Below are 22904 nucleotides of genomic sequence, written 5' to 3' on the forward strand. Positions count from 1 at the left end.
TACTTTACTTTTGTAATATTATCAAAGCACTATTTCTTCCACCACTGACCCCTTTGCTGAAATAAGTTTAAAGAAGTCAATTGGGTGAAGATCTTGGCTCATGATGAAGTTGGCTCACACTAAGAAGAAGAAATGTCTGGACAGTCATTCCAGAGGCTGACAACAAACAGAGGCTGACAACAAACAGAGGCTGACAACAAACAGAGGCTGACAACGTGGAGTGGGAGCATTGAATCCAAAGAATGTATTTAATGTTGATGAAGGGAAAATGTATAGATCTTGTTTGAGTTTCTAAAAGAAGCAGCATCATACAGGGAAATTATCCACCATCAATTAAACAGAGGAAGAAGAAGAGGAGGAAAAGAAAGTTGCCTCATGAGTGATGGGGTCTCAGCTCTGTGATCGTCTGCTCGGCCTCCATCTTATTGGCGTCTGTCGATTAGTCGAGTCTAGCGTCGTTTCTTCAAACCGGAAGTGGTGGAGGAGCCAGCAGGGAAGATGGTGGCCACCAGGAGAGGAGTACGCGTGTACTCCCCAGTTAAAACAAACCCAGAACAGTCCTCGGATGTCCAGGTACGTGTGAAAGAGAGATGTAATCTCAAACCTCTAAATGTTCAAAACTTCAACGCGGTTTTTAATGATTTAACGATATCGATTTTAGCTTTTAAACCTAACGAATCTCTCCCACGTGCTTAAAGTTCAACACGCTTGGTTTGAACCGAACTCACTGGCTTCTATGAACATGTTAGTCACCTTTTAATGTCCACTAACTATCGGTGTTCAAACAGTGGCTGACTTCACATTATGAGTTGCCTTTGCAATGTTCTTTTTTTCCTGCTGTTGTCAAATGAATCAAACAAACGAAATGACTACATTTCACTACAACAAAATCACAAAAATGTATCAACATTTCCCTGCTGTTTCAGGAACTTATTTAATAGTATTGAAAAATAAAGCCATATATTTGTCAGCGTTGTTATATATTCATGTCTTCAGTAGGCATGATGGAGCCTTGAGAAACGAAAGCACGCACTGTTGGTTTTATTGACACTAAGAAAAAAAAAAAATTATCATCACTGAACTTGTCTTTTGAGATCAAGTATGCTGCAGAGTCAGCTGCACCGTTAACTTTGTCTTTTTTTCTGTAACACAGGCCACTCCTACTAGTCGAAGAACCAGGAGCACCGCTAAGCGAGCAGAGAGCCCTACCCAGCATTCCCAGGAGGAGACGAATAGCCAGTTTGAAAAATGTGAGGAAAGACATCAGGCATCCCCACCTACCTCCTCACTGAAAAGATGTACCAGAGCGTCCAGACTCCACAGTCCAGAGCAGCCATGCACACCTGTGGGCTCCACTCACGAAGAGGACACGTCAGACATAGAGTCCTGCTGCTCTGCGGTGTCAGACATCGAACCACCAATGACACGCAACAGGGGTAGGAGGAGACAGCCCCGCACAGCAAGTCAGGAAGATGAGGAGATATCTGAGGTGGAATCCTGCTCTTCTGCAGTGTCGGCATTGAGAAGTACCCGCCGGAGCACAAGGAGGAAGGCAGTTCCTGAAAGTCTTGACCCAGCTCATGTTGAGACAGGAGATGTCAAGGCTGGAGATGTCAAGGTGGACTTTGTGCCGGTGACCGAGTCCTGCAGCTCTGTGGTGTCCGAATCTCAGAGGGTCACCAGAAGTCAGAGAAAAAGTGCTCGCACCAGATCATCTGCCAGGCAACAAACTGAGGACTCCGAGCTCTCAGATGCTGATAGCTGCATGTCCAGCATCTCCACCCGCAGAGCTACGAGATCCAGTAGGCGAACGGGTCCCATCCCTATCCACCTAGACGAAGCCTCGGAAGGCTCTCTCTCCCCTGCCCCAGCAACTCCAAGGAGCCGGGCAGCAAGAGGAAAGGCAGCAGCCACTGTATATGTCAGTGAGCCCCAGTCTTGTGACTCTGAGGGGTTTGAGTCTGGGCCCAGTTACAGTAGGACAACTCGTAGACGGGCAAAGGCCCAATCCACTGGTCCCAAAACAGCGGAATCGGACTCTGAGCTGACAGATGTGCATTCCCCGATGGGCAGCCAATGCTCCACACAAAGCAAAGACACTCCCTGCAGCAGCCGCACAGGCTCTGGGAACAGCAAGCGAGGTGCTACAGTCTCCAGGTACTCGGTCAAGGATCTTAGTATCGTTCTAGAAAAAGCTGGCGATCCAGCTGAGGAGGACACGTCACTAAATGATTCTCAGTTAGAAAGTACTGTGATTGCTGAGGATGCAGACTGCACTCTGCTGGAGGAAGACAAGAGCCAAATATTGGAAGAGAAAGAAGGTGTGAAAAGCACTCAAATTGTATCAGATGATGCAGATGCAGTAAGAGTGGAAAAGGGAGTAATTGTCATTTCAGAAGAAGACTCCTGTATGTCTCCCTTAGTGTCGCATGGTACTGGCTGTTCAGAAGAAGCTGAAAATGAATGTGCAGTGGCTGCCAGACACCAGCAGGAGGAGCCACCTGCTGAAAATAAGGACGAGGACGCCTCAGAGATGGAAATGATGCAGGAAACAGTCCTGTCATCAGAGCCGTTGAAGCCTTGCCAATCAGTTACAGTAACATTATGCGAGAGGCCCTCTGAAACCACTGAGGAGACTGAAGAGAAGGAGGACAAAGATATGGAAGTAGCTGACGTGGATGCCCACTCATCTCAGGGAGATAAGGACGAGGATGCTGCTGCTGTGGAAACCAGGCCCAGTGAGGAGGAGAAAATGGAAGTCGGCACATTGGATAGAGATGCTCAGCAGGTGGTTGAGGCCCAAGCTGAGTCCATTCAGGTAACGTCCACTCAGCAGCACAAGATCACAGTGGACTCCGACCCTGAACAGCAACCCAAAGATGTCATTATCCAGAGCACAAAAATCATCAGCCTGCTGGAGAGCAGTGAGGACGAAGATGAAGATGCTGAAGAGGAGGAGAGGGAAGTTTCTGGAGAGGAGGAAGAGATGGATCTGGGGCTCATGGCGGAGGAGAGAGGAGGACCTTCCAAACGGCCTGAAGCATCTTCATCGGGCGCATCTGTGGGTGGACTGTTTATGATTGACACTCGGCCCGGACAGGAGGCCGATGAACATTACTACAAGGAGAGGCCGACAGAGGAGGAGGAGGAGGACGAGAAAGCCGAGCAGGAGGATCAAGATGAGGAGTTTGTGGACGAGGAGGGGGAGGATGACGATGAAGATGCTGACATCCTCTTCTCGAGTAGAAATCCTCTTTTGTAAGTATATGATGGGTGGCAACCTCAGATTGGTTAATTTACATAAGAATAAACACACAGACGTCAACAGCAATACAAATATTTAGTGTTTTTATTGATGCATCTTTAATGCTCATCCATTTAAAGAATAAAGCTGTACATGATATCCCATTAAAGGCATAGTTCAACATTTTGGGAAGAACATCTACTCACTTTCCTGTAGAGAGGGAGGAGACTCATGCTGGTTTGTTACACATGAAGCTACTGAGCCGCTTAGCTTAGCATAAAGACGGGAAAGAAGGGCTCTGTCCAAATGTAACAAAACCCACCTACCAGCACCTCTAAGTTCACTCAATAACACGGTATATTTCAGCGACTTACTGCAGTCTCCGGTAGTTTCCTGGCGCTGCAGCAAATGTCACTCCGTAACTGTAAATATTGCATTTGTTTGGGGCTCTTTTTAGTGCACACATTTGGTGCTGTTGTGAGTATTTCCAGCAGCAGGACAGTTTCTGTGGGACTGACTTGAAATCAACTACAGTTCCCGTCACTCATGGTTATAAAGGATCATGTCAGCCAGTCATTTGTGTGTTTCTAATAGGTTTTGGGCAATAATGATAGTGGCTACACAGAAAGTACTTGTTATTAGAGGTTTGGGATCACAATTTAAAAAAAAAAAACAACAGAATATCACCAAGAAGTTTAAGAAGCACACATAGAGCACACTCATTATTATTATATATTATGATTATAACCGTGCAGAGGTGAGAAATGAATCATAACTGCTCTTCCTGAGGAATTTTGCCTGTGCCAATTTGTTTCAGGAAAGAGATGTCCAGCCGTATTGACCCTGGCATCAGAGTGAAGGAGCTCGGCGGTTTATACATCAATTTTGATGGCAGCAAATCAAAACCTGTCCCCAGTTCGCTGCAAAAACTAAAGGAAAAGAAGAGCCAAGATGAGGTAAGTCACTGATTGATTTTCCCCTTTTGAAAGTGATCTGTGATGCAGAATGAATAATCAACTTTATTGTTATGCAAGGACAAGTAAATCCAATAACTCCTGAGATGGTGTTCCTTTTTGACTGTGGCCTTTTATCTCTGAGTAGCAGGGTGTTCATAGTGCCTGGTGCTTTGCAGTGAAGCAGTGTTCATTGTCGTCCACAGGTGATGAAGAAGAGTGTGATGGGACCTGACTTTGAGAAGAAGGACGCAGTGCCTCCATACAGAGAATCCAAACAAGCCTTGAAGCTGAAACACAGAGTAAGTTTTTACAAAGTAATGCTTTGGCTTATAGATTCTCTGTGCTACTATCTGCCAGAGTTATGACGTGTCACTAAAAACACCAACTCAGAGCCAATTCTGTGCCTTAACGGCTCCTATAATGCTTTTTGAGTAATCGAAATATATCTTTTTTTTTTTTCTCAGGAGGAGAGGGAGAAATCGACAGGAGATAAATGGTTTAATATGAAAGCTCCCGAGATCACGCAGGAGCTGAAAGGAGACCTCCAAGTCCTGAAGATGAGAGGCTCCATGGATCCAAAGAGGTTCTACAAGAAGAACGACAGAGATGGCTTCCCCAAATATTTCCAGGTCGGTAAAAAAACACGAGCCACCTGCTTCTCAAATGTCCTCTTTCTCTTCAATAATGAGACAATGTGTTTGTTATTTATTTATTTATTTAGAAAACAATTAACAAGAAACAAAATGTAACATCCCATATGGATTTATACTTTGGATTAGTACCTGGTTTTTGCTTATAGTGCACTACTCACAGAAATTGTTTATGTGTCATCAACATCAAACTGTGTACAGTATTTCAGTGTAACTTTTTATATATATGTGTGCGTGTGTTACAGGTTGGTACAGTGGTGGACAGCGCAGTCGACTTCTATCATTCCCGTATTCCCAAAAAGGACAGAAAGAGAACCATGGTGGAGGAGCTGCTGGCTGACACTGAGTTCAGGCAGTGAGTTGAAATGAAAAAAAACCACCTATATTTGTACACTGATGTTAAGAGAGTATGTTACACACATCTGGTATACACTCACGCTTTGGTGATGAGATTCAGCAGAAAAATACGATATCACCTTGACATCGCTGATGTCTATCATAGATTCCTTTGTGACCCATCAGATCTTTAGTGGCGCAAAGACAAATAGAGGGCACCAGTTTACAAGTTCTTCACTTGTCATGTGCACAACAGTCAGTCAGTGGCAATGAAATTCTTAATTGTTAGGCTCTTACAATAAGTATAAAAAGAGATTTTCATATTTACTTTAAAACAAGATGGTGCAAAGGTTAACATATATAAATAGAATGTAAAATATATAAAAAATGTAATACATACAATATAATTTCTGCTGTCACATTTCTGATCCCATCCATAGTATTTAGAAACTATCAAATACAGTTTGTAACCATGGTAACCTTTATGCTGTGGCTGCATAGTGTTGTGCTGTATGAGGAAAGGAACCAAACCAGTATGTGATAGACCAGGTGAACTGGTGTGGTTCATTTCAGACGAGGGAAGTATAAACCTTTTATATGATGGAGTCTTGCACTTTTTTAAAGCTCCTCTGGTGAGGTCGTCTCCTGTTAAAGCGACTAACTTGCAGTTGTCACATGCTGCAGGAAACAGTGAAGTAATGCTGACTGATTCCCCAAATCTACAGGCACCAACTTTGAAACGCTGCAGACATGTAACATGTACTTTCCTCTTTTCTTACCAGAGCCAACAAAAAGAAGTACCAGAACATTGTGATGGAGAAAGCAGCACAAGGAGCTGGCAGGAGGAACAGGAAGAAGAATAAATTTCGTAAGAAGTGAATGTAAAGACTTGATGTGATGAACACTGACTCTGAGTGGCCTTTCATAGATGCTGATATCATCCAGCTCTTCAGCAGGAGGTGGGTCGTTGTTGAAGACTGGAGCATAAATCATATTCTGGGACTTAAACTACTTAAAACTGAAGTGAGTCCTGCTAATTCAAGACTCTACATCTCTGAAGAGGAGTTTAACCGTATAAATAAGATAATTCAAGTCGATTTGTTAACAATGACATTAAAAATAATGTGTACATGCTTGTTTACAACTGAAAACACTCTTTTCAATGACGTGTATTTTTTGCAGCACAGTAATCATAGTCACTCTACAAATACATGCATCCAATGAACATTAAAATACTATCTTTTGCGTGGCACCAGTGTCTATTTAATTATACTCCTCATATAAGAAATGCAGCTTATCTTGCAACACGTTCCGTTAAGTTTTTACATTATGTCACAGGTTATATTTCAAATACATGAAGCTCACATTTTTTAAAAACTTAAAGTTACTGATTTTGGTAATTCCAGGAAAAAGACCAAAAAAAGAGTGAAAACTAGAATAAAATAAGTGTTTAAGAATCTGACAGGGTTGGCTGTAATGATCCCACCATGAAGAGAAAGCAGAATAAGTAGTTTGATGTCATTAGTTCAGCAAATTCAGACATGACTTCATCTGAATTTCTATCAAGTAGTTACATGTTCGTAAATGTGCCACAGCTAATGTAACATTTAAAGGCAAAGTCAATTTGCACATCATTTGCAATGTCATGTTGTCATATTTGAAGTGGAATATTATTCTGATCAGTTTGTATATGACATTGACAAATTGACAACGTGCTACCTTAACCTGAAAATGAAAACTGGGACTGTGGAAGTTAAATGACATTATCATGTTTTCAGAACATTTTAAATTAAGTGACCAGCAATAATGATGATGGAGTGAGCAAGGCTGTTAAAACTACTAATTGCTGTGAAGTGTTCATAAGAGTATATATGATGTAGGAATGCTGTCTGCTGTTGAAGGATACACCTGCTGTGCCCTGCTGGCTACGTTTGTCAGAAAACAAACATTTTGCACCGTAACTTGTCTTGAGATGGGGCATCTTTCAAAGAGGAGAACAAAAGGAATTTACAATTTAATCAGATCCTGGCTGCACATCTGAAGAGTATTTGTTGTATTTCTGCAAGAAAGGCAGAAACGATGTGATCATTCGCTGTATTACCCATTCCCTCCTGTAAAAGAGGAATATATTTTCTATGGTCCAAATTTAAATTAATCTAATTATAGATTTGAAGAGAGTGCAACATAGCTGCATGTCAGCTTAATAGCACTGATAGAAGATGTAATTCAGCTCCTATCATTGAATGAAATACTGTCACACAGATGAAATGTTCTTTATAAAAGAGCACATAACCTCTGAGCACAAACACCACAAGCAGGTTTGATTCTCAGTGCTTGAGACATTTCAGTGTCACACACTGGCTCTGAATGACTGTCTTAATTTATGTTAAGGCTACATTTCTTTGTGTCTCCTGCTCTTTGATTCAGGATTACTTTTGTTCCTCTCTTAAATCTCTTCAGTCTCTTGTAGCTGCTGGCTCCCAACGGTGGCTCTTGGCTACCTTCTTGTCTCTCTTTTGTGCTGTGAGAGATGAGCCCTTAACAGCTGCAGCTTACATCCACTGTGTCGCCTTCCCATACACACACACAAAATGTTGCTTCTTTACAACTGAGCCAATTTCACACACAGCTTTAGAGAAATCACACAACGTCTCAGTTTAGTTTCACCATTTGGGCGTTTTTAAAAAAAAAAATCAGTCCAGCTGATGGTGCGCCTGCACTTTTAAATGTAACCCCTGCAAATTTCCTGTCTTTTCAAAGAGTAACAACGACAAACACGACTCAGCTGGTGCTTGGGATGGTATGAGATTTAAATGAGCATCAAAGGGGGATAAATGAAGATGCGTACGTGACATTGTTCAACTCACTGAATGATAAAACCACTAGGTTAAGAAGGTGTGTGTGCCCCCACTTCTGCTTGTGAATTGAAAGTGTTCATAATAAGACTGGCTGGTTAGTGAATAGGCTTTGCACTGTAACCTCAGCTGTTTAGTTACCTCTGTGTGCAGATCAGTAAGTTAAAGGTCAAAGGTCACATGGTGGTCCAAAGTGGTTTTGTGTGTCTGCAGAATCCTGTGGACTCGACTGTGGATCTCCTCCCAGTAGGATGGACTGGGCTGACTGGTCCGGAGCCTGAGGAAAACAAGAAATGGCACATTTAAAAAAAAAAACTTAATTCAGTGACTTTTGAATCACATTTACCTGTGACATTGCTTTGTTTTAAGTGCGTGCAAGTCAAAGAGGTTTAGTCTATGAAATGAAAACATGTTCACTCAAAATGTGAACAACACTTGAAGATATTAAGTTACAATGACATTAAATATAAATAAATAAAACCAGCAAAGATGCACACTGGAGAAGTTGGGACCAGAGAATGTTTAGCAGTTTTTCATGAACAAATGGCTTCTATAAATAATCGATCATGTAACTCGCAAACAGTAGTATTCCTCTTGTCCACTAGTCTGTGCTGTAACACAAGACGTGAGAGTCGATGCAAAGCTGAGACTACCCGCACACTGACGCGACACACTGTGTCCAAAAACAGACTTTAAAAAGAAATGACAGTGTTATCTCCATCTAAACATTCACTTTGATTTTGGTTCATCCACATTCAACCTTTTATGCAGAAAACAAAGTAATTTCACAATTGACAGAACGAACCACGCATTTCAACCGGAGGCATAAATGTGCTTCATCACTACAAAATAAATGTGTCTGCAAGTTGGCCACAGGCGGTTATGAAACAGAAGCTCCCCTGACAGACAGACACAAGTGAACAGTAATGAATTTCCGTATTGCTTCTCATCCACGTCTATTTGTTGGGAGTGGAGGGGTGATGACTGTCTGACTGACGGGCTGCTGTCTTGGTCTGGCTCGCAGTGTGGGAATGGAAGCTTTTCATCTGTAATCACATAAACTCGCTACCTGCTTCAAAAAGTCATCAAGGACAAATCATCCAGAGACATGAATAGACTGAGACTTCGGGGCTTAGGGAGCAAACGTTGCCACTGGCATCTGTCATTTTCTTTATAGATCAAAGATTTGTGGCAAGACGTGCCCCTCTCCCTGTCGGAGGGAATCTACAAAGACCCACTCTAATCTCCCACCCTGCAACTCCTGTCGTGTTTTCAATTGAGAGAAAAGTATCATTCATTTCCTACAATTTACTTTGCAGTTTAAGATTGTCTATTGATTTTAATGTTTGCTTATGGACTGAGCAGAAGGGAAGGAGGAAGGAGAAACAAACAAACAAAGAAAACGGAACATCGGCCCCGTCGGTGTGTTTAACTCACAGCTGCCATGATCGATGACAAGGTCTCTCTGAATGTATTAAAGCGTGCATCGGGTCAAATGCATCAGACTCAAGCTGAAACACAAATCAATACCATTTTCCTCTTTGTTTTCCCTTCTCTCTGCCTCCTCCCTCAGTAATGAACAAACATGACAAGACATCAGCTTCTGTAATTTAAAAGGTGGAGGGGAATTCATCCTGCCTGTCGACTGTGATCAAAATTAAAGATTGGATGTGTATGAGCTCGTGCACATGCACACACACACAAGGGAGCGGCAGTGTATGACTAACATCTCATGGGATTGCCATATATTTGCCATATACTGTAATTGGAAACTCATACAGGTGCCTCTTTTGCTTTTAAGATCTGTTGAGCAAACAGCAATATTTACACAGATGGATCGGGATAAATTCAGGGCAAACACCACGAAAAAAAGAGGATTATGTTTTCTCCTGTCTTGGCTTGAGCGTGAAGAAAAGCGTCTGATTTTGTGGCCAGAAAAAACAGACTCAGGGCTCTGAGGTGATCCTGAGAGAGTTTACTGATGTACTTCTGACGATAAGCACAAAGTTATAAGCAAGCATGCTAAACACCACTGCTCCTCGCTTCCTACCAGCTTGTCAGACAGTAACATAACATCAACAGCAGAGAGCTATTGAGGCTTGTGATGCAACCAACTAGCCGAGTAGTTTGACTTCAGTTATTAATGAGAGTTGAAAGAATAAAATTTGAGAGACATTTAGTCTCTGGCGTGTTTGGCTCTAGAGGATTCAGTTGTCATTTTTTGTTCTTTAGGAAGATTTTGCCGCTTTTTGGTCATTGTGTGTGTGAGTTTGAAAAAAAATTTTTTTTACAAACATTTCAAGTATTTCCAAGGTCAGGCTGAGGGGAAGGGTTGTAAAATCTAGAGATTTTACCTTTCTCGGAGGGAACGGTCGAGATTGAGAGGACTTCTGGAGTTTGACACGGTCGGGGTGGACTGGGCTAAGGCTGCACCTCTCACAGGGCTTTTGGTTTGGGCTTCAAGTCTGGACTGTGTCTCTGGAGACGACTGGACAGAGACGGACTTCACCTGGAAGAGGTCACGGGACAGCAGGGTTTGAGTTAAGTGACAGTTTGAACTAGTGAATAAATTTTATAGTCGGCAGGCTGTTTTGTCTTTTGAGCTTTGTTGAAAAATGTTTTTTAAGATGAGCATCAAATCTGTCTGTGTCACGGCTACAAAGTGATCGATATCTGAGCACTTCACTCTATGATATTAGTGTGCTGGTGAATCACAACAGTAGCTGGTTTCAAATGTTATAAGTAGACTTACTCTGGCTGTTCTTGGTCTGTAACTCCCCAGGAGAGAAGAATCTACAACCACAAAGACAAGAGTTTTATGTACACAGAACATTCAGCTTTTGGACAAATAGACGAAACAGAACTTTATTATACTACAACAACAAAACACGTGAGAAGCTGTTTAATTAGTCATTCCTGATTCCTCAAACAACCTCAACATCAAAAATATAAATGCGGTCCACACAGACACATTTTCACAGGACATATATTGCAGTCCTACAGCAAGTAGAGCACAGCCTTAGGTATGTAACTATTGTAATTGTAACTGTATGTAATTTTTTCGCAGGTGAGTGTTAAGGCCCACCTGTGAGATCAGCTGTGACGCCGGCACGTTTTCGATACATACTACCACTCTGTGGAGACGAGGAAGGAGTTCCCATCCCAGAGACACTACTGCAATGAGACAGCTGGCAAAAAACAAAACAGAAAAATAATCTGCTGTCAAACAATACCACAAATTTAACACTGCTGTAGTATGAATTATTTAATCTAAAATAAAACGTGCACAGCAAGGTTGTTTTTGCACACAGGCCCTCAGCAAGGAGCATTTTTTCCTTCACTTTTCAACCGTATCCTAATGCCGATTCTCTAATCAATCACTCAGTCTACCAACTTCAAATAAGAAATGCCACGACAAAAACAAATGCTTTGCCTGATATATTAATTAGCAACAGAATAAATTCATCACATTCACTAATTCCTTTTCATTTCTTTAGCCTGGGCAGAATAAAGAAAAAGCTGACAAAAAACATTCTTTGTCTCACTGTTGTGCCAATTGTCTGTCATCTCAACCCCAAATAATTTGACCAAGAAAATCACAATAAGCATAAAGAAAACAAAGACAAGATTTTTACAGAATAACTGCCTATCTCAAAGAACACAGGTTGGGCTTTCTATAGGAATGTGTTTCCCTCTGCACAAACAGGGAGTTGAGGCTCTGAAGCGTGCACTGATAATGCATTCACCATGGGGCTAAGCTACTTCATTAGGTATCTATTTGTTAATTGCAGCTTGACTCTCAATTACTTGGGTTAATTGTCGACAGAAGATTCCCCCAGGAAAACCAGAGTGGGAAAACATGCTCCTCTCTTTAATAAAACGCCTGTTGTATCCTAGTCAATTCCATTCATGTGTGTGATAAAAACAAACAACTCTGTACCTAATCATTTCTTTAATAACAGCATGCTAGTGGATTTTGATATTCATACCTCAGGATTAGATTTGATGTAAATGAAGAAGCAGGAATACAATAGGGAGCAGGGGGAGGGAGGGGCACAGCACCAGAGGCTGTGTTGTCCATCAACTGTCTATTCCCCAAGGCAGTGTGATCAGAAAATCACTCTCTTTTATATGCAAATACCTCATAGCAGTGATACAGCCATAATTAAAGTGCTAACAAACAACTGTGTAGCAGCCTAAATCCAGGATGTGTGCTATTAAAGCATACTGAAGCCCCTCAGTGAGGATAATAGGCCATATTACATGCGCACATAGTGAAACATTTTCATGACGTCAAAATCCATTAACGGCTCAGGTAAAAAGATTAACACTGCTCTTATTGTGCCCTCCACTTAATCTGCCCACTAGATTATGTTAAATTTTGGGAAGCTCCCACTGAGGTTTGAACTACATCAATTCGGGATCCCATTAATTTTATCACCCCTGTCTGCCGAACACGTGTATTATTGGCATTAAACAAACCATCACATCACTGTTTTATCATCTGCCTCCCGTTTGGAGGAATATATCTGATGCTACCAACCAAGAAGGGCGGCTGGCTCTCAGTCTCTTTCCTGAAGTGGTGAGGTCCCAGCTGGAGATGGCTGAGCCTCTGCCGGGTGTCCTCTGAAAGCTGGCACATCTTGCGGTGGGTGTAAGGCGACAGGGCTCGTGTCTTTGAAGAAACTGTGGGCTGCTGGTAGCCAGAGTCCACACAAACTCTGGGAGAAGTGCGTTTTCGGTCCTTCTTGTTTTTCTGGCGACTGCGGCCAGATGGGAATGAAGAAGGGGAGCGTCTGGATGTTGAGGACGGTGCAGAGCTTGTAATTCTAGTCTCAATGATTAGTTTTTCCTTCCCGCTTTTCGAAGAGACACAGTTTGCATTATCTATTTCGGAAAAATGTCCGCTGAGTGGCAAAGACTTTTTTGCTGAAGTCTGTTTGGGTGGGATTAAAGATGGCCTCACTGGAGAAAGATAGCAAGTCTGAGGATGCAGGGAGAGAATATGGGGGAGAGAGAGAGAGAAAGAAAAATGTTGATACGTTGTTTCAACACGTCAAGCTACCCTCACAGGTCTCAAGTTTGAGGTGACACATAACATTTGTTTCAGCAGTTTGGATTTCTCCGAAGACCACAGTGTTGTTCCTTTACACAAGCGTCAGCCATTTTAGCCATTAAGGCACCTGCTCTTAGTCTTCACACAGACTTGCTCTCCCTGGACAAAACCATTAAACCATTAGCTAAATCATTCAGCTTAAGTGTTAGAACAACAACGGCTCTCGCAGTCAGCACTGCCATGGAGACAACCTCTGCAGAATTACTTCAATAACTCTAATGGCCACTAACATCATTCTCTGATGCAATATCCCACTTCCTGCGGGTAATGCCAACCGGGGATAAATACGTTAAGATAAAATGTTAATTGCATTTGATGGCCATCTCCTGTCTAATATGATAAAGAGGAATTACCTGGCTGTAAAACAAAGATAATCTAAATGCTAATAAGGGAAATCACAGAACATTAAAAAATTTTTTAAGAGAAACTAAATGACAAATAAATCCCCATCGAAGTTGCCATTTGAGAATGGTCTGATTTAATGGCACTAAGCAAACTATGCTCTCCCACCCACACATCTACCATCGTCTCCTACTTCTTTCAGCTCTTCTGTCTGTTCTTCAGCCACTGACAGTCACTCAGTTTTCCTGTCACCAACTAAGTGTATTTCCACGGTTGGTATTGTGTGAGAAAGACTCAACAAAGCTTAAGACCTGAATGAAAAATAACAAGATGAACAGTCCACAGCCATGATAGCAGTGCCATGAAGCACAGAGGTACATTAAGCTAAATGCTAACTTCAGGGACGATGCTAACATGCTGATGTTAAGCAGGTGTAATTTTTACCATTTACAAATTTAGCATTTGGACATTTGCTGAATAATGTTATTGGTGTGATATCTGGTCATAACACAAACATATCACTTCTGACTGTTAACAGGACAGGAATGTCTGTGCCAAATTTCATGGCAATTCCTGTAACCATTGTTGTGATATTCCAGTCTGGACCAAAGTGGTGGGCTGACTGACTGACAGACAGATGGACCAAAAGTTCCACTCCTTTTGGATTAAAAACAGTACTTAAATGAGAATGATGATAATTAACAAAAGATAAGAGCACTAGAAATCCTGCAAAGAAAGTAAGACATTGCTATAAAACTGTATAGTGTGTATACTCCTCTCTACAGTTTCAGAGGTTTTGTAGAAGTTACTATCAGTCTAAATCTCTATTAAAACAGGACATGGTTTGTCAGCTGGGCGGGCAGGCAGTCAGGGAAATGCCTATACTGAGGAGCCATTAGGAGAGAGAAAATGGAGAAATTCTACTGTCTGACAGCCACAGCGGTGCTCTGATCCAGACATCCCCCCGAGGGGCCAGGAGAACACTCTGACAATCTGCTTCGCTGTCAATGACATCCCATTTAAACAAATAGCTTAGCTTAGGTTACTGCATCTGGGAAATGCATGGCAGTGTTTTTGGCACAACATGCCAACCGCTGTGTGATTGATCATATGTTACAAACGGACTGTTTGTGAAAGATTTTCATTGTCACTGTTTTTTTTCCAGGTAACACTCTTTCAGTCTAGAGTTGAAGCATTGTTCTACATCCCCAGTATCCATCTGCTGAGGTTACCTCTGCACACATCTCACAAACAAGAGTCAGATATAGATCAATAGATCAACAGTCAAATACATACACAAAAAAGAGGATAATCACTACTGACAAGCTGGAACTAGGGCATGTTTGGCATTTATACTTTTAAAAGGAAGAAACACAATTAATTTTCAAAAATTGTTTTAAAAAATTGGGGCGTTAAACTGCTTCAAATCTATATGGAAAATTTTAACACTGGATGAGACCATGTCATTAAACAAAAGACATAGGAGAGAGCTCAAATGGTAAAACTCAGTTGTATGAGGTTCAGCAGAGTTACCATTTAAAATCCACAAGGACACAGTGGCAGAAATACAGGTGACCCTCATTTTGGATAGCTAATGGAAAAAAATAACTGACTGACTGACTGGCTCTGTGACAGAAATTGTGTAAACTCCCAGTTAGTCGGAGATGTGAGTGAAGGCTCGCTATCAGCATCACAGATCTGCCTCCCTGTAATTACATTCACAAGGAGAGAACAGATACCCTTGAAACACTGCCAGTATGGATACATAGATGCAGTAGCCATGGCAACAATAGAAGGTGGGTATGTATGGTGGAAACAGACAAATCTGATGGCGAGCGATACCACTCATTAGAGCCCTCTAGAGATGAACTGCTCTCTGTTCTAGCTTTGGTCGACACTGAAACAGCGATGCAGAGTAGCTTTAGCTGTGATCAAATTCCAGAGATTTTGAGTTGTCAGACAGGCTGATAAACACACTGTTTAAATGACTTAGCAGAGCTTTGATGGATTTGAACTGTTTAAATTGTGACTAAGCTGCTCATAAAAACCATGGAAAGAAAACAAAATGTATGTGCAAAGAAAAGGCTCCTTTTGAAGTGCTTTACAGATGAACAACAGACATGAAGCAGATAGACCAAAGGCAACCAAAAGGTGCAACAAATATGCACAGACCTACGAGATGTAACAATAGGAACACTTACAGGTGAGGCAGGCACGCTGTCTCTCCCATCACTCTCCTCTATGACTGATGTCGTGGCAAACTCCACTTTGGGGGAGATTCCCTAGAGGGAGAGGGACAATATGAACAAACACAACACTGTTAACAGGGAGATGAAGACAAAAGGACAGATAACAGCACTGCTTGAAACACCAATTCACAACCACAAATCTTCAATCTACGCCTGGCTTGAGATAAACAAATTGCAGAAAAGTGAAAGGCTCGAGTGATGTTTAAATAATATGGCATTTAAAGAGAGAGACATCTAAATTACTATGTATGCCTCAAACACAAACACATAAAAGCAACGGTGAGGGAAATGGTGTTTAAAGACATTTCAATATGCCAGTTAGCGCCTCGGAGGACAAGGGGAGAATAGAAAAGCAACCCGCGGCCACGGAGAGAGGGGGGTATGAGAGAGGGAGGGGGGAGGCAGAGAAAGTGACGATATAAGAGGAGGAGAAGGAATAAAAACAACAAAAAAAGGAGGAAGTTATGCGTCTAGTTTTTCTGTCTGTATAGCAAAGACAGTCCACAGCCACATACGGGAAATGCTATCTTTTCTGGAGAAATTACTTCACTTAGTCCAAGACAAGACGGTGCTTTTGAATTGGTTATCTTGGTGGTGTACCTGCCTGTCATGTTCACAGACACATGAGCCACGGAGATTAGAGACTCACTTAGAGAAGGCAACAATCTTCTCCAGTCTATGAATGACACATGTAATATTGGTGCCAATCAAGCTGGATCACATGGGAAGCACAGTGTGGGGTCGCTGTGACATGTGAGCAACGTTTAAACTCTTCAACTGACATCCCTCCTCTAACTCATCCAACCGTGAGCAGCTAAAGTACCTTTGAAGCACGAAGTTAATCTGTAACATGTGGACTCGCATTTATCAAATTGCTAAGACTAAAATTTTTAATTAAAAAACTCTTCTTTTAAGAATACAAGTTGTTATTTATTTATTATTATTTTAATTTATTAAATTTCTTACAACATCAATTTAATTTATGAGAGCTTATGCAATTTCTGTGACATACAGTTAAGCCCGAAATAATTCATACCCCTGGCAAATATTGACTTAAAGTTACTTTTATTCAACCAGCAAGTTTTTTCTTGATTGGAAATGGCACAGGCGTCTCCGAGAAGATAATAAGACGATGTACAAGAGGCATCATTGTGGAAAAAAACTATTTCTCAGCTTTTATTTACATTTGAACAAAAAGTGGCATGTCCAAAATTATTCATACCCTTTGCAAACTGTCACAGTCAATGGGAAAATCCAAAGTTCTATACCATTCCAAATAGTCCAAGCTGTTCTAAAGCAGGACACCACTTTTCCAGATTAGGCACACAAAAGCCTGCTTGGCCTTTGCAAATGCTCATCTGGACAAAGAAGAAGACTTCTGGTCTTCTGTTTTATGGTCAGATGAAACAAAAATTGAATTGTTTGGCCACAATGATGTATCCTTCATTTGGCGTAAAAAAGGAGAAGCCTTCAACCCTAAGAACACCATCCCCACTGTCAAACATGGTGGTGGGAACCTAATGCTTTGGGGGTGTTTTTCAGCCAATGGACCAGGGAACCTAATCACAGTAAACGGCACCATGAAAAAAGAGTAATACATCAAGATTCTCAACAACAACATCAAGCACTCTGCAGAGAAACTTGGCCTTGGGCACCAGTGGACATTTCAGCACAACAACGACCCAAAACACACAGCAAAAGTGGTGAAGAAATGGTTAGCGGACAAAAACATTAACGTTTTGCAGTAGCCCAGCCAGAGTCCTGACTTGAATCCAATTGAGAATCTGTGGAGGGAGCTAAAGATCAGGGTGATGGAAAGGAGACCCTCCAACCTGAAAGAGTTGGAGCTCATCGCTAAAGATGGATGGGCAAAAATACCAGTGAGACATGCAAAAAGCTGGTCAGCAATTATAGGAAGCGTTTGATTGCTGTAATAGCCAATAAAGGCTTTTCTATTGATTATTGAGAAGGGTATGAATAATTTTGGACATGCCACTTTTTGTTCAAATGTAAATAAAAGCTGAGAAAATTTTTTTTTCCGCAATGATGCCTCTTGTACATCATCTTATAATCTTCTGGGAGACGCCTGTGCCATTTCCAATCAAGAAAAAACTTACCGGTTGAATAAAAATAACTTTAAGTCAAAATTAGAATTATATGTTTAGCAGAATAACATAGCACTGAGTAAACTGTGAGGATTTCTTTTTTTATAAAGATGTACAATATGGCAGATGTAGGGTAAATCCATATTCCTGATGAGCTATTCCTTCTCTCAGCATACCTGTCATCAATTATGTGATCACTTGGGAGCTCTGAAAAGTTACGCCACTTGATAAATGTGTTTTATTGCTCACACTCAGCAAATAACTTTTTCATACCTAAGTTAACTCTATAGAGCCTTTTCAAATGAAATTCTGAGAAGTTTGATAAATTTGTGTGCAGGTGCTGGAAGAAGGATTAAGGAAGAAATAAAAGGAATAAAAGGAGAGCAGCCTACAGGAAAGGAGGAGGATCTCTTCATCAGTACATCTCTCTCTGCAGCTCCTTCTCTGGAGCTCAGTGTGGGACCAGGATACAGGAAATCTCTGCTGCTTTCCTCCATCGTGGCGAGGATCTCGCCTTCTAAAAACACAGACGGGCAATAAACAGGAACACACAGACTCTGCTCTTGCAATATAACGAGTGGATACAGTGGGGACTTAACGTGCCCATATGGCATCATCAGAAAGCATACCTGGAGGCACCAACTGAATCAGCTCAAAAGATGTCGTGTCAGCTAGGAAGAAGGAAAGCATAAATAAGTCTGTGAGCTAATGATCAGTATCTCAGCTAATAGCCTATAAGCTTGCATAGCAGAGGATTCAGGACTAAGAGATGAGGAAGCAAATCCCAAACGACCGTTTACCTTCAAGGAGGTCAGCTACATCAGCAGGGTCAACAGCGCCTGGGAAAGTCTGAGAGTACAGACAAAGCAAATCAATACTTATAACAAGATGAGACAGACAGATCGGTATCTAACTCTGCGGTTCTCCCCAGGGAAAACAAGGACTCTTTTATCATGGGTTGAGGCAGTGACGATCAAAGTGGAAGGTTGCTAGTTTGAATCCTCAGATTGCAGTGTGTATAGTACGCAGGAGGAGAACTCATGAGGATTCAAACACAAGCAAAACAAGAGAAAACAACTGCTAGGATAGAGATGTATTGACTAATAGTCTTTTGTAGATATAAGTGCAATGAATGGGTATTAGTAGGGGGCAACATAAGGTTTGGGATGTGATATGAAGACATATGATATGCATCCCTGGATACTGGAAAAATATGCCACTAGTTGTCCCATTTCTCCAGCTAAATTTGAAAATGTAGCCACAGACAAATGGTAATTCTACATCTTGTGTCTCAGTAATGGAAGTAGCTATTATGTCTGTAATACTTAGTTATTATTCTCACCTTGACAAATGCCATTTTGTGGTGGAAGAGTAAAGGGAACACAGGTGGCAAACAGGGAGTCTTCTTGTACTGGCCCATGATACACACACTGAGGTAGATATGGTTCTTTTTAGAAAGGAGGACTCCTGGACATGTGACCTGAGCACAAACAGTGGAGTTAGGTGACTACAGTGACAGGTCAGCCACGCTGTTATTCATGTATGTGTATTAAATAGGAAGATTTCTTTCTATGTTATGACAAAAGGAGCCTTAACTTGCCCAAAAACAGCCTTTTTCAGCCTTTCAGAAATAATGTAGCCCTGTTCGAAGAGACGTATCTTTGCATAAATCATGATTAAAAATCTGCTATACAAGCCACAGGTGTGCAACCCTCTGAGGAAGAATCCATTTCAGAGGGAATTATTTTACTTCCACCAAAATAAGATTATAAAATTCATGATTTGTTTATAAAAACCTGCAGAACTAATTAAGCTGAATTACTTTGATACGCCAAGGTGAAATGAGACCAAATCACCTTACGAGTGATGAACAGATAATGCACATAAAAGAATACGCAACATTTAAAAATCAGTAAGCTGTAATTTAACTGTGCTTTTTTGACATGCATTTTCAATAGCATTTTTAATGATTAGTTATTGACTGGAGCAAGAAAGCAAGTTGAATGAGCCTTTGTGAACTGCAGAAATAAAACACATAGGTTACATACAGGAAAACAACAATATAAAGAGCACACTAGTTAGGGTTGTTTATTTTGTCCCAATGACTAAAAACCAATAATGCCATGCCGGCCAGTTGAAAACAAGAGAGACATACTAATACCAGGTAAATGTTACACAGTTAGCTGGTTAGCTAGGGTTGTATCGTAAATGTCTATCATGTCTTCTTCATCATTTTTAACAGATTAAAGTGGATCAAACCAGTGAAATAACCGAGTTAGCTACAAACTTACAGCATTCATGATGATACTCGGGAAAATTTAGGACTAGGCATTTGCTAATTACGTTAGTTAATTATCGGCCATATTGCTCCATATTTATCACGATAAGCTAAACTAGGTTAAATGTTAAATAACAGCCATTAGTTAGCGTTAGTTGGGGAATACAAGGAAGAGGATGGCTAGCTAGCTTAACGTTAACTACGGTACCAGGTCAGTTTCTGAGGTTTTTACTTTCTTTTTTTAGCATCAAGACGCACTTACTGCCTGAATGTCCAGGTACACGGTGCATTTCAGACACTTTTGATGCGCTTTGGAGGGGAAAAGGTTCCTCTTCCGCGAAGCCATTCATCCAACTTTCACAGTTCGTTGTCATGGCTGCCAAACAGCAACAGTCACAGAGCGGATTTACAGTCATGTGACCAGGAAGTGACGAGAACACGCACACACACACACGCACGCACGCACGCACACACACCACGAGCCTACAGTCACGGTTAATCTGCCTACAGCATTTGAACACTTACTGTGACCCAAAATTTGTGTTAAAGTGCCCTGAAAGCTGCAGTTAAATAACAAAACAGAGCGTTCTTGGTCAAATTGAGCTGAAGCCAACAAAAAGATGTACACATGTAAACAACTAAAGAGCACAGCTGAAGGGACCATACTTTATATACTGAAGGTCTTATTTAATCTATAAGCAATCATTACTGTTCTCAGTAGTGCTACAGAGAGCGACAGGTACAACGTTATGATTAAGTTATGTTTAATGACTGATTTTAACACCAACAGAGATAATAGCACAGCCAATGAAGTCAAAAAGGAAGTCAGTCACAGTGGGGAAGCATGCATTTATTTACAGCTGTATGAACAAAAAAAGGAGCTGCTGAATGAAGGCCTCAGATGGAATTTAGGTGTGAAAACAGTCTGTCTTCTGTTGGCTTTCAATAGTCTACATTTCATAGCCACACACATTTTATAGCTTAGAGTCAAATAACCCAGGGGAGGAAACCTGTTCTGATTTTAGCCCTGCAAGTACCAGTCATCCCACTGTTACAAATCTGTGAAAATAAGTCTTTATAGCCAGGGAGATGTGGAGCTTCTAAAGGCAATGAAGTGTGAAGGATCCTCCTGCTCTGCATTTTATACATGCTCAGTCTGCGTCCATCCGTCTGTCTGTCTGTCTAGTGCCTGACACCATGGCGCTTCTCCCTCTCTCTGTCTGCTGTGTCTCTGCCAGGACCATTGTCCTTTCCATTATCGTTGTCTCTGTGGGACTTCACATCAGAACTAGAGACAAAAAGCATATTAATGCAAATCACTGAGATGGTATGATTATAGTTCAGGAAATAGGTCAACATAAATACATACTCATTTGAAAACAACGTACATAATGAAATCATATTTGGGTTTCATTTCAAATTCATTTATTCACCTTTGAATGTGAGTTGGTCTGTTGTCCTTGATGAGGTTGTTGAGTTTGTAGTAATCCAGGAACGTTCGTGCCACATTCCTGCCCAGTTTCATGTCTGAGGACAGGGAGTTAAAGCTAATGGTCTATGGATGAGCCCCAGGTAACATTGCTTAAAACATTTCCTATCAGTGGTTTCTAAAGTGGACTTTGGGGGAGGCACAGAGCCACAGCATTGCATTGTGGAGTGAAACTTAAAGCTGTACAGATATTATAAGTCTGCAGTGTCTCTTCATTCAGTAGAGCATTATAGCATTTTTCGGCTCATTGTTTTGGTTTTGCAGCCTGTAACTTTACTGTGTGGTTTACGCCCACTGCTCTTAACAGGCAGCTGTTGTCTTTGATAAACTCATTGCACGCTACCTGTGCAGCACGAGACAGCATACAGAGCAGGTCAGTGATTAGACTGTGAACATGGTGGAGCATTTAGCAGCTAAAGAGCCATACACTTCCATCAGGAGTTGGTGGAGACCAAAAGCAGAGCTAAAAGAGTGTGAATATCAGACTTACATTAAACAGATGGCTAAAACCACGACTCCAAATGGATGCCAATGTTGCTCTTAGTCTGCTGGATGTACAAATAGGCAACATTGCTAACATATTCATGATGCAAACTTATATTTGTATATATATATATATATATATATATATATATATATGGAAATAATATATTAAAAAAAACCAGGTAAAACAGCTGTAAGGAAATGAGGAACATTTTATGGGCAGACATTTTGACAAAGTAGATGCATTGCATTGCAATATTTGCTGGAGTGTACTGTCGTGGCACTAGACCAGGGGTCAAGGCCACTGGGCCATATTTATAGTTGTCTTAACAATGCTCAATGGGTCGAGAAAACTTTGGCAAATAGATCAAAACTGAGTCAAAAATAGTCAGGAAAATCAGTCTCAGCTGTTATGCTCAAACAGTCTTCAGGAGTCAGAGTTCAGAGCAGCAAAAACCTTTAATGCCGGCAGCAAAGGAAGAACACTCTATCTGCACATTCATACAGTCAGAGAGCTCTGAGCTCTCACAGACAGTACACCAACTTATATTCCCATGGGGCTCCACCTGTTTTCCTTTCATCACAGCATCAAAATGACCAATCGAGTTATATTGTAACATTACACCATTATATTCATTGGTCAGGTGTAGGGCCTAAATGCTGTAATCCTTAAAGTTGGAATTTTAGGGACTTTCCAGTCACCTGCACTGGCACGGGCATGTTTTCCTTTTTTTATATGCCATGTTACATAAACTTTACACCCTTATCTTTTAAACTTGCTTTGTTCTTATTTTTTATTCT

At 41.2% G+C, this 22904-nt stretch overlaps 3 protein-coding genes across 3 annotated transcripts in view; 1 reads left to right on the plus strand and 2 right to left on the minus strand.

The window, feature by feature from the left end:
- Positions 1–493: 493 nt before the first annotated feature.
- dnttip2 (deoxynucleotidyltransferase, terminal, interacting protein 2) lies at positions 494–6637 on the plus strand. The gene is made up of 7 exons (XM_070832833.1): positions 494–573; positions 1154–3258; positions 4062–4200; positions 4404–4499; positions 4665–4829; positions 5096–5205; positions 5969–6637. Exons 1-7 carry the CDS (start codon positions 499–501, stop codon positions 6063–6065), a joined length of 2787 nt encoding a protein of 928 aa, XP_070688934.1. The 5' UTR covers positions 494–498; the 3' UTR covers positions 6066–6637.
- Positions 6638–8193: 1556 nt separating this feature from the next.
- On the minus strand, positions 8194–20477 carry spata6 (spermatogenesis associated 6). The gene is made up of 11 exons (XM_070832828.1): positions 20394–20477; positions 19196–19333; positions 18654–18702; positions 18483–18524; positions 18246–18370; positions 15701–15781; positions 12585–13025; positions 11127–11229; positions 10794–10834; positions 10396–10550; positions 8194–8318 (listed from the first exon to the last, which is right to left on the minus strand). The coding sequence occupies exons 1-11, from the start codon at positions 20475–20477 to the stop codon at positions 8204–8206; spliced, it is 1374 nt and encodes a 457-aa protein (XP_070688929.1). The 3' UTR covers positions 8194–8203.
- Positions 20478–21194: 717 nt separating this feature from the next.
- Positions 21195–22904, minus strand: part of agbl4 (AGBL carboxypeptidase 4) — a 281572-nt gene continuing 279862 nt past the window's right edge. Inside the window, exons 12-13 of the mRNA XM_070832739.1 lie at positions 21565–21658; positions 21195–21419 (exon numbers count right to left, since the gene is read on the minus strand). Coding sequence (XP_070688840.1) covers positions 21314–21419; positions 21565–21658 — 200 coding nt within the window. The 3' untranslated portion in view covers positions 21195–21313. The remainder of the gene's footprint in view (positions 21420–21564; positions 21659–22904) is intronic.

Source organism: Pempheris klunzingeri, chromosome 6 (genome assembly GCF_042242105.1).
Source record: "Pempheris klunzingeri isolate RE-2024b chromosome 6, fPemKlu1.hap1, whole genome shotgun sequence".
NCBI classification, from domain to species: Eukaryota; Metazoa; Chordata; class Actinopteri; order Acropomatiformes; family Pempheridae; genus Pempheris; species Pempheris klunzingeri.

What these genes read in the sequence shown, in the direction of transcription:
- spata6 (XM_070832828.1), bottom strand. Translation starts at nt 20,477, where the DNA reads ATGGCTTCGCGGAAGAGGAACCTTTTCCCCTCCAAAGCGCATCAAAAG. An exon ending in GATTCAGTTGGTGCCTCCAG is followed by an intron (nt 18,371 to 18,482) that starts GTATGCTTTCTG and finishes CTGTGTTTTTAG; the next exon opens with AAGGCGAGATCCTCGCCACG. An exon ending in AGAGCCAGCCGCCCTTCTTG is followed by an intron (nt 11,230 to 12,584) that starts GTTGGTAGCATC and finishes GTTTTTTGCCAG; the next exon opens with CTGTCTCATTGCAGTAGTGT.
- dnttip2 (XM_070832833.1), top strand. Translation starts at nt 499, where the DNA reads ATGGTGGCCACCAGGAGAGGAGTACGCGTGTACTCCCCAGTTAAAACA. An exon ending in TCGAGTAGAAATCCTCTTTT is followed by an intron (nt 3,259 to 4,061) that starts GTAAGTATATGA and finishes AATTTGTTTCAG; the next exon opens with GAAAGAGATGTCCAGCCGTA. An exon ending in AAAAGAAGAGCCAAGATGAG is followed by an intron (nt 4,201 to 4,403) that starts GTAAGTCACTGA and finishes TGTCGTCCACAG; the next exon opens with GTGATGAAGAAGAGTGTGAT.